At 37.6% G+C, this 12,326-nt stretch overlaps 1 protein-coding gene across 1 annotated transcript in view; it reads right to left on the bottom strand.

Annotated features, from left to right (window-relative positions):
- Macrod2 (mono-ADP ribosylhydrolase 2) overlaps positions 1-12,326 on the bottom strand; it is a 2,209,545-nt gene that overhangs the window by 61,869 nt on the left and 2,135,350 nt on the right. Inside the window, exons 17-18 of the mRNA XM_032902613.1 lie at positions 10,381-10,455; positions 9,812-9,904 (exon numbers count right to left, since the gene is read on the bottom strand). Coding sequence (XP_032758504.1) covers positions 9,812-9,904; positions 10,381-10,455 — 168 coding nt within the window. The remainder of the gene's footprint in view (positions 1-9,811; positions 9,905-10,380; positions 10,456-12,326) is intronic.

Raw genomic sequence — 12,326 nt, 5'->3', positions numbered from 1 at the left:
TTGGAGGGCCCTACATCTGACGATTGAAGTGAAATCATTATGTTTTCTAAAGCCATGTGCAATAAATAATCTGTCCAAGATACATAGTGTTTTGTGGCTGTTTCTATACTTAATGACCAACAACTTCTATTTAAATAAATGTTGCGCTTCTAACTCCAACCGACATCTGAATTTAAGGCTATCTTTTTCAAACTGTGAACAGGGACATATTAAATTGAGAGTGGACAATATTTTAGAATTGGTAGCCAAACTTCTAAAATGACAGTATTTGTTTTCACATCCACATTATTACATTCTCCGTCTGCCTCACCCACTTATATTATTGAGTGTCCTGCACTGGGACTATGACTCTAATGGCTGACCTCTCCATACATATGGCTAAGACCTTTAGTTCAGAAATGCAGTCAAAGTCTTATTTTAGTCAGGCTTAGAGAAAGCAAAACCAGTTCAGTGGAAGTAGGTGGAATCCTTTTGTATGTATAGTGGCAAAAAAATGCTCAAAGGAAATTTAAGATGCTATTCTAAGAGAGAACAAGAAAGAAAGGTCTTGACTAACAAAGGCAGTTCAAAGAAAGACAGCACACTTCAGAGCACAGTTACTTGTATGGGCACCTGATACCAATATGCCCTGAGATGCTGGAGGCCCTGAGCAGGCTACTGTGGAAAGCTGAGCATGGAAAGCAGCATCAGAGGGAGCTGTTGTCTTTCATTCTTCCAGCCTAGGCAGTGATGTGGAAGGACCAACCTTGTATGGTGTTGAGGTGCTAAGCCACTCCTAGGGAGACATCTCAAGTGTATGCACACTTGGCTGTCAGTGTTGACAAAGACTTCGTAATTTGCAGGCACTTGTTTAAAATGCTCTGGTACAGGTTTTGAATAATTTGGGCTATATTCATATAAATGCTACAAGTTAGGCCCTGACAATTTTTTTTTTCTGTAGAGAGCCAGGTAGTAAATGTTTCAAGCTTTGCATTTTCCCATAAAACTTTATTTATGGAGCTTGAAATTTGAATTTTATATAATTATATATGGGTTCTATACAAAAGCCCAGCAGAGTGCAATAAATGTAATATTTTATGCTCTTTACTGACTGTAGTCTATAATTTAACATGAAAAACAGGACTCAATGAAGGAAACCATCTGTCTGTGTTTGAGCTGCCAGAGAGTCTCCAGGTCATATGCACTCTTTAGGACAGGCAAGTAGTTCCTACCTACTCCTACTCTAGCCCCGAGATTTCGCCTCTGCTTTTCCATCACTGTCTCTCATGTGTTGCCCAAAGAGACAGAGACCAATCTGATTTTAAGTCAAAAATGACTACAAGAGACAAAGCCATGAAATAATCATCAAGAGATACAGCATTCATATAATTGGAGCATCTAAATATACAAAGCACATAGTAACATGATTGACATGTAAAAGAAATAGTAATGTATTAATAATAAGGAACATTGGTACACCAGCCTTAGCTCTGAAATTGGCTAAGAAGGGGATTATTATAAAGATGACTATAATGTGTTCATGTAGACGGTATAACAGGTAGCAAGACATGAAAAGTTGGTGGGGGTAAACAAGTTCTTATTTGGCCTCCAACCTCTCTTCTCTGGAGAAACCTGAAGTGAGCCCATTGGTGGTTTTATCTGCCTCACTCAGTTCCAGTTGCAATATCTAAAATAGATTCTGGCACAGATTACACCTCATCAATACTGAACAGATGAATGAATGAGTGAATGTAGGAATGAGTGAGTGAATGAGCGAGAAAGATGTCCGGTATTGTTACCATGCACCAAATGCATGCACCCAAATGCTGTGAGGAGTCACTACCAGTAAGGTGAATGGGCTAGCGGGGAGAACAGGAACCTTGTCTGGTTAGAATCAGGTTTCCCTTAACTACTTTCCACATAATTCCATGGCGAAATAAATAGTAGGCTCGATAATACAAATTCCATGTTTCTACTTCCTAACATCTCTTAAACACTGAATTGGTGACATTTTAAGTGGTCAAGATGTGATGATAGATTTTATTACATGTGTATTTTCTATAAACTAAAATAAGAAAAAAAAACCCCAAACTATTAAACATCACAGAAAAACCTGCAATGTTTTGGATCAAAGTCTGTGATCGTGGTAGTGAGGTAAAAACAGAGTTGATCAAAATAAAGGTTTAGCACTCAGACCTAAACAGAAGGGAAACAAGTAGGCTAGCTTTATGCAATAGTATAAATCTCAAGTCTCATGAGATTTAGACACCAATGAATTACAAATTCTGTGGGAAATTCTTTTGAATTTTGAACCATTAAAGATTTTATTGACGCAGGGACATACCATGTGAAACAAGCAGCTATTGGTGGCTGAATAGAAGTAACTTAGAAGTAGCACTCCAATCTAATGAAGCTCATAATTATGTTCTTTAACATAAATTCTTTTGGTTTGCATTCTCAAACGTGATGTATAATAAATTGCCCTGTCTCGTTCAGTCTAGAAGGATATTTTTAATAAATATATAATAAAAGTCCTAAGTAATAAGGAATTATTGTATCTTATGTTAATTAGTGAGATTTAGTTTTTGCTTAATAACGCATCCTATATCCTAGGCATCTTGGAAGAATATATACATATATATATATATATATATATATATATATATATATATACACACACACACAGTGCAGCCAAATATACAGCAGATATCCAAGTACAGTATAGAGTACAGTATATGGAGAAAAGCTGTCCTCACACAAAAGGATAATACAGAGCTGGAATCTCTGATGTGTTTGGAGGTTACTGTCCTTTCCTGACATAACATGTAATACTACCTCAGTATTTTAACATAGTCTGGTTGGCAAATCAAATAGTTAGCAAGCATGAATTCAGTGAGGTGGATGAAAGGGTTGAAATGGCAATTTTTACCTTCAGTATACTGAGATTTCACAGTGGGCCAGACATACGCATTCCTGGTGTCATTTCAGCGGGTGCTGAACTGTCCCCAGTACTCTCTGTGGGATAATCTAATGCTAGGTTCATGTGGTAAGGTTTGCAGACTTTCTATTTTATGTAGCTACAGAAGAAAACAGAATAATAAAAATGAAATTTTCCTAACAATGGCAATGATTTATCCGTGGTGGGAAAGGGGATGACTTTCTTTGTCCTTCTTGATATTAACCACTCGGAAAACATCTGTGCTCCTGAGTTTTGTTTGTAAGGAAATATTCAGAATTCATAATTCTGAATGTACTATGGCTATAACCACAATGTGTACACATACCTATTTTTCTACTTCATCACATAGGTTATAGCTCGTGTGTGTGTGTGTGTGTGTGTGTGTGTGTGTGTATACTTCAAATGTTCTCTTGATATGATTTTAATATAGCACTGCTTTCTTTATTAATGAAATGATTTAAATAAAATCCTTTGCAGACATTTAATTTTGTATGATGGTCATGATTTTATCTTTCTGAAAATTGCAATTCAGCCTTATAAAACATCTTGGAGAGTAATCTAAGTACAGTGTCACCAAATGTTAATAATTTATACTTGCTGTCTTTAGAGGAAGTTAATTTTATGAAATATTTAAGGATAATATATATCATAAAATATTAGATTTAAATGCAAATAAAAGTTAATCTTTTCATTACTTGTGATAAGAACTTGGGTACTTTACATACAGAGTTTCAGAACTCTAATATTTCAGAAAGGAAGAAGCTTAACATTTGGAGTTAGAATTCTACTTAAGGACAGACAGATCTTTTTGATTTTGAAAATTACTTCCATGAGTCACACAGATGTAGAATTACCTGCCTTGGGCCAGGGCCAGACTAACCTAGACTTGAAACAAATTTAATTGTAAATGAAATACAGAGATTAGTAGAGGGGAGGAGACGAAACAGGACAAGGAAGATGTAAGATGTAGCTGTATGCTAGAGAGTTCTTAGAGAAGCCTTCAGACAGGGATGAGCTGGTCCTCAATTGCAAACCTGACCCTAGCACCCACTTAAGCTTACAAACATCCCTTGAGGGCATGGTTCTTCAGGGAATGAGAGATGTCCAAGTAGTGGAGTGTCTGCATGTGAGGCCCAGTGATCGCTGGGGACACTACGGTGACGACACAGGTGAGGCTGAAGTGGGAAGGTAGCAGTGGCAGATGTTTGTCACCTGATTAGAAGTCATAGTCTCACTCTGAAGAAATGTCAGGAACACAGAAAGAGGTCATCAAATTCTTGTAACATGGAAAAACAACTTTAAGACAGGGCAATCACAGCTGACTAGAAGGTTTAGATAGATTTTACATTTACACACACACACACACACACACACACACACATACACACACACACACTAAAGGCATACTATATAAACCAATGCTATAATTGAGCATGAAAAGACTTCCTACTTCGTCTGTGCAATTTAATTTGAATGTGAACCATAAAAGCATTTACCATTTTTAAAATCACATTAACTTATAATTTAGGTTAAAACTTTATAATTGTATGTTCAGTGTATTTAACACCTAGAAGGAATTCCATGAAAGGTTGTAGAATGTGCCTAAAGCCTGAACAGGGACCAGCCTCTTTTCATTTAGAATTTATGTTAAAATAAATTTTAGTTGAAATTTTCTGGTTAGGAAGTAAGACTAGAAGTAGGAGAAGAAAGCTGCCGGAGTGAAAGTGTCCCTCGGAGACTGACTGAGGACGCTGCGAAGGTAAGAATCACAGTACTACTCAGATGACTTCATTGGAGAAGAAGAAACACAGAGTCTCTGAAACGGGAGGTTCCAGGAAGCTGGTCTGCTATTCAAGATGCAAGATTGTAATAGAAACCCAGGCCAGTTCTGAGCAGGAGTTATCATTCAATCTTATGTAACATTTTTCACAAGTCAAAAGAAAACCTGACGTCTCCAGTTATCGTTACCACAGCGCAGGTTGGTTATAGAAGCCTCAGTGTTAGCAATCTGACATGAGACTACAGATGGTATTTTCCAAGGAGAGACAAAACATCCTGGGTAGCCAGCCATGCTGGGATAGCATCAATAATGGAAAACACCGGGAGAGGTGAACTGGTGTCTTACGGACTAGATAACCCCCCTCCCCCAACTGGTTGGGCTGGTAGCAGCAGAAAAGTAAATGGCTGGCTAGTATGTATTCATTGAAAAATGCAACAGTGGCCAGAGGAGCTGTATATTTATAAAAGATGATGATGATGATGATGATGATGATGATGATGATGATGATGATGATGATGATGATGGTGGTGGTGGTGGTGGTGGTGGTGGTGGTGGTGGTGATGGTGATGGTGGTGGTGGTGTTGGTGATGATGGTAGTGGTAGTGATGATGATGATGATGATGATGATGATGACAATGATGATGGTGGTGGAATGGGTGGTTCTGAGTAGAGTTTGTATAAACTGAAGTTAAGAAGAATGGCACATCTTCTGACACATGAAAAGTTAGGGTTACCATTCTTGATAGGTCCTGATATAGAAAGGGATTAAACTGGCCATCTTTGTGCCTGGCCTAAAAGCCTCTGCATTTTTACCAACAGAATAAAATAAGTTACAGGAGAGACCTCATACTATTTCACTTCTGAGTGTGTTGTTGATGATCTCTTCCAATGTCACCAGTGTTCTTTCAACAAGAATCTGTCCTTCAGAGTTGGACTGCTTTGACAATGAAATAAATTGTAACTTATAATTTTATTATTGCATCTCTGTCACTAGACTACCCTAGAAATGGAAAATCTTACGAGTTAAAAGACCTGTCAGCAATCACACGGTCAGTGTAAATGTCATGGCTTCTGTATGTGCTTCCTGGTCCTGATGGTCAGCTGCCACAGTGCAAGCATCAAAACAAAACTCATCGTTGGCTCACACATAGCATTTCACCCGCATTCCTGTCCATCTTTCCCCAAGAAGTCCAAAGTACACTTGAAGTTCCCAAACAACTTTGGTCAGCCTTAAGCAGGTAAAGTGTTGCTGTACCACATTGTACTAATTAATTACTATAAAAAATAATTGAGAACAAGTAGCTACACTCTCGGTCAACCTTGACTAAAAATTCCCACATGTATACTAAAATACAAATGAAAAATTTTGCCTTTGATAATGATACAATGTTGGTATCCTTGAGACTCTAAGACAAAAAATTCCTAAGTAAAATTCTTATGAAATTTTATATAAAAATATGATATCCTTCTTAGTAAGCATCTCCTGTACCTCTCCTGTTTAGTTATTAACCTAAAGGACGTGATTTCTCTAGATTTAAAATCAATGCAGATCCTACTGGGAGAGCATAAACCCAGCCTCATTTAGGAGGAGGCAATGTGGCTGAATGAGTAGAGCTGCCATATGTGAAACCCCACTTTCTGCCTGTTGAAAATTTGTCGTTCAGGTCTCCCAGGGAGATGTCCATTGTGCTATTGTGCAATTTTACCAGCATGAACTTCTGCTGAATATTTTTCCTTCTTTTAAAAATCCATATTTTGGTAGAGCTAACTTCAAACCTTAATGTTGCAACATCTGTGCTCGTACACCTGGGAGCCATAGAAGATGTGTCCTGACGATTATCTACATTTTCTAATCCTATAAAATGCTGCAAAGTGAATGAAGGATGTTGTGCTTTTTTTTCGTTGTATTTTTGTTTTTTAAAGGAACCACTGTCTGTCTCGGTAGAAAGATTCTCGCATTAAAAGAGAATGAGTGTTTTCTGAGATACAAAGAATATTTCTACAAATAGAACAGGGCACCAATTTGTTTTGTTCATATCTAATCCTTAATATATATGCATATTTTTCCACTAAGAGATGCTTTCATGAATAAACACAAAACCTGGAGGTATATTCTTAAAATGTTTTCAAAGCAGATTTTTAAAAATAACTCATAAAATCTAAAGAAAGCAAGATAAATGCAAGCACTTTGAATGTATTCACTGACTTTCATATAGGGGATGGCCAATCGCTCAACTGCAACTTGCTTAGAACACAGAGATCATGGTTTTCTTATTATTTGTGAAACACAAGATTAAGATCTCAACAAAGAAAAGCCTGTTTATAGGTAAGAGAACTCGTACCGTATTATCCATTAATAGTTCCATTCCTATAGGATAAAATATATCATCAGTTAAGAAGTCTACAACAATATTCTGCGACGTTTAGAAGGTGGTTCTATCAATCAAATGTGAGTGATTATTATTTTTTTTTTCGGAACTGAGGACCGAACCCAGGACCTTTCGCTTGCTAGCGCTTTACCATTGAGCTAAATCCCCAACCCCGTGAGTGATTATTTGTTGTTGAAGGCAGTAGTATATGTACCTGTTTATGTTATGTTTACATATGGACATATGTAGTATATGTCCAATAGTTATAGACAGAAATGAATGGACTTGGGGAACATTTTTGTGCATCTTCTTCATTTTGTCATCAGCTCCTCAGATGGGCTAAAGACTAAATACTTCATGTGCCATGCCTTTTTGCAAGTGTTTGACATGTGCACATGTGATTGAGTGTTCCTTGCAAATGGTGTGTCAACTCCTTTGGTCATCACTGTCATAAAGATGAGCACCCTGATGTAGATAAATTAAATAACTGGTCCAATGTCACTCAGTTGTCATTGATGTGAATGTACCTCCTCTGTGTGTCACTAGTTTACTTCGTCTTCATTTCTTTTGGGGACTACCATGGCTTGAGTGTCTCCCAAGGCTTCACATGTTAAAAGTCAATACCCATTGTCAGAGATTAAATGGGTGGAGATTTAATTTGCCTGTGTTGTTTGGAAGTGAGTCAAGGTTATTAGGCTAAATCTTATGTAATTGAATCCTAATGAATTTATAAGGAGACAGAGACTGGGCATGCATGTATGAACATGCGAACACTCAAAGATTTTATATATATATATATATCTCACATAGTCACACATACACACGCATATACAAATGTCCATATATGCCATGTCCTATTGCATGTTATGTTTGCATCATCTCAGGACTCTGCCAACTAGAATACCCTCACCAGATGCAGGCCCTTGACCTTATACCCTCAGAACCATGAGTCCAAACGAGCGTCTTTCTTATAGTTTACCCAGTCTGTCTTATTATTAGCAGCATAAGTACAGCATAAGCACTTTTCTTACATGTAACAGAATAGCTTTCCACTTTTCTGCTGATGCCAAGAATAAGATAACAGAAGCAATGCATTCAATTTGCCCTGGGCTTTCCGCATGTTCCAACAGCGACAGAAGAGGGTGGGCGACTTACAAAGAACAGAGGGAAAGTGAGCCACTAACTTCAATAATTAAAGAAAAGTTTCATAGTAGGAGACTTTGTGGGGAATGTGGGCTTCCTCTATAGGTCAAATTACATAGGCAAGAAGATTATATAAATTGTTTGATGTCCTTTAATCCGCTTATGTTTTCAGATATTGTATGAAAACAAATAGTTTCTTCAAGAGAAAAACCAAGCAAATGGGAATTCATTGTATCTTATTATATTTCAGTGGTAGAGTATAAAAGTTGGAAAGTTCATATACTAATATTTTATCACATTATAGATCTGAATCTGAGTGAAATTTACATTGATTCTCTTATGACTGTCAGGTAAACAACTCCAGATATGCCATTTATTTGACTTGTCACAAATATAGTGCCATGAGGCTCAACTCTGATTTGTAATTGAGAAGAACACAGCAAAGACAGAGAAGAAGAACAGTGTGAAGTAAATAGAGTGGACTTCAAAAAAAAAGTGTCAAAATCACTATTGTAGCTCAGCAATTAAATGACATCAATGCTCCTGCCAAGAAGTGTTCCTAACTTGGAAGCTCTACTTGCAACTGACCTGATTTTACAATTGAGATCATGTCTCTGTTTTAATTTGGAAGAAAAATTGATCACGGTGTTCCACAAACAAGGTCTACTGAGTCATGATGCTGCTATTCCTATTGCAAATACCTACTGATCTAAGAGCACGGTGACTTATGAGATGATGCATTAAATCACTCCATGAACCTTTTAATGAGACGGTTAAGAATTGGGGTCTTCCATTTCTTCTGTAAATACCAAATTCTCCAGGTTATTTTTAAAGGTTTATTTATTTTATGTATGTGAGTACAGCGTAGCTGTCTTCAGACACACCAGAAGAGGGCATCAGATCTCATGACAGATGGTTGTGAGCCACCATGTAGTTATTGGGAATTGAACTAAAGACCTCTGGAAGTGCAGTCGGTGCTCTTAACCTTGGAGCCATCTCTCCAACCCATCCTCTGATATAATTTATAAAAAATTATCTTCAATTCAATACTTTTATTATTTATAAAGTATACCTTCTATCGTGGTAGAAATCATTATGACCCAGTTTAATTTTTAAATGCGATTCAATATTATTCTATTCTAAGGTTAGCAACTTAGAAGGTTCAGAGGAGGACTTTTTCATGCTTCTTTAAATACCATTTAAAGGAAGGCAGGATGAAATTAGTGCAAAAGGTTTGATCTATTTGTTCTAAAGCCACTTCAGTTTTCCTAGGATTTCATCCCTCTATTTTATTATTTTGATTTCTTACAGACTTTCTCAATTTTCGAGTTTCAAATTTTTAAATGAAATAAAAAAATTATCAAGTACACCTTCATTCCATTTGGAAAGACAGGTGTTTTCAATAACACCTTTTGTCACTTCTGGATTTTACTCTAGTTTCAAAAACAAGGGCAAGGTTACAGATGTGCTCATCTCCCTTTTCTGGCTGGATCGGTGGAGGACAGCTTTGGTACTTGGATTGTAGGCTGGTGTCCACCTACGTTCTTTGATTGTGATGGGTTAATTCAAGAGCATTCCTACCTTCTCCACCTTCCTGTTCTTCTTGGTCATCTATCAGGGGGATCACTTCTGGTTGTTCCACAATCGTGGCATCTTCTTGATTTGGTGAAAGGTCTAAATGGAAGGAGACAGAAAGAGGCTCAAGGATGTTTAAATTAAAATCATTGAGAAAACACAGTGACTACAGAGCAAAATGTCTTTTTATAACCTTCCAAGACAAGACTTACATGAAGCCCGATGCTGGCTCTCTATCCATCAGCTCACGCGTGCATGCGTGCGCACGCGCACGCGCACACGCACACACACACACACACACACACACACAGAGAGAGAGACAGACAGACAGACAGACAGACAGACAGACAGAGAGAGAGAGAGAGAAAGAAAGACAGAGACAGAGAGACAGAGAAAGTAACATACTCATACACACAGAGACTCACACACACAAATATGTACTCACACAGAGTCACACATGCCACAAATCTCACATACACTCATACACATTCATAGACTCTTATTTTTACACCCCCTCCACACACAAATGTTTTTTATAGAGAAGTCTTCTCATTCATTCTAATCGGCTCCAGTACCTTCTGTCTCCATAGAGGAGCTTGGGGACTCTGTCTCAGTTTTTCCCTCACTCTTTGTTGAGTCATTCTCTTGTCCTGTTAGAACAGTGATTGAAAGAGAAAAAAAAAATAAGTTGTGCGTGTATCAGGTCTGAAGAACAAATTCTTCAGATGCCTTCTTTTAATCACATTCAAAGAGTGTGTTAAATTGGAAGCGGAAGGCACCCATGTCAGTTTTCAAATAATTAAATTTACATCAATTATTTTATGTGGAAATATCCTGATAATTTGGGCAAACAAAGAAACAAAAGCCTATTCTTTTTCTTGACACAATTAACATTCAGCTTATCAATCAATTGGACATTTACAAACAATGATCTGAAAGGCTTGAGATTTTCAGATCATTTTTCTGGATTGCATGGGTAATATTTAGATATCTATTCAGATACAGTGATTTTGTATATTTATGATCACCCCTCCAAACTAAAGCACTACCTGTACCCCCTTCCTTCCTCAGCAGCACATAGGAAGTTGAGTAAGGGACAGAATAGCATAATATCTCAGTAATCCCTTTAGGTATTGACTGAATATAGAAAAGACCAAACGAAGGCTGAAGGCTTTTCTTCCACACCCCCTGACTTCTCCCCTGTAGGGTTTTGAACATATAAATACTCATTAAGATAAGATAACGAAATCTGTCCATTTTTGCCTCATGCTAATGAAAGATTTTATACTGAGAATGCTTAACTGTTAAATTTAAATAATAAACAAACAAACAAACCTAGGCTTTGAATTAGCTGTAAGCACAAAAGGACAGACACAGGAAGCTAGAAATGTTTGCAGTGGTATGTCCCTGTGGTGGTGACACTGTTCTTTCGTCTTGTCCCTACTTCTCTCTGTAAAAGACTTGCATTCCTTTGTCTCTGTCAGAGACAGAGTGTAGGCATCCCATTCACATCAGGCCTTTTTTTTTTTTTAATGGGACTTAGTTTAGAAATGGCCAGAGGACAGACATCATATGAATTTTTGCAAAAGCTTAAGATCCACTGCGAGTTTCTTGCAGCTCCTTACACTGAGCAGAATGTGTTCTTCTTGATCTGGAGCAGAATTAAATAGAGCCAGCTTAACACAACTCTTCTTGAAAGCCACTGAATTTTAGGGCTTATTTGTTATGCGGTAATACTGACTTAGACAACCCTTCATCCTGCATCTTCTGCTTTGGTAAGTCTATTCTCAGACAGCCTGCCATATACCTTCCGCTTAGTTTCTTCTCTGCCAGCGTAATCCCAAAACAAAATACAAAAACAGAAATCCAACAGGCCAAACACCAGTTTTATTTTAATGACATCAGTTGCTCATGAGCTCATTTTTGGTCTAAAGATATGATAAAATAATGAACATTAATATTTCTTTAACTGTGTGGTAGTGGTAGCTGAACTCAGCACCCTCGAGATGTCTCAGGTAACTTCGTCCCATCATCCCCAAAGTTCAGTGATGCACTGATTACGGATGGCTTCTTAAAATGTTTCTTTTCTCATTTTTCTTTCCCCACTCTCTTTTCTGGCTCAGGGTACATAAGATTGGAACTTTGTTTCTTTTCTTTTTCTCTTCCTCCCTGTATTATCTAAGTTTTAAATTGCTGGCCAAGAGGACCTTTAAAATGTGGATTTGATCAAAACCTATCCTCTTGCTCTTCCGTATTCATCCCCAAATTATGGTCCATTGACAAGCAACAATGGAATTATCTAGAAGATTTTTAAAAGCTTTCAGGCTTCATTCTACTCATACAGAATTATGACCTACATATCTTTTCAAGATCTCCATTTGAACATATATATGCTAATGCTTACGAAGCCCTGGCCTACAGAACTTGAGTGCACCCTGGGACAGAAGACTTTACCGCAGCACTTCACAGCCATTATCCCTGCTCACTGAGCCCGCCTCTGAAGAAAGCACCATGACAGTCA

This window comes from Rattus rattus, chromosome 5, assembly GCF_011064425.1.
Source record: "Rattus rattus isolate New Zealand chromosome 5, Rrattus_CSIRO_v1, whole genome shotgun sequence".
NCBI lineage: Eukaryota > Metazoa > Chordata > Mammalia > Rodentia > Muridae > Rattus > Rattus rattus.
This window is presented reverse-complemented; position numbering and strand designations above follow the sequence as displayed.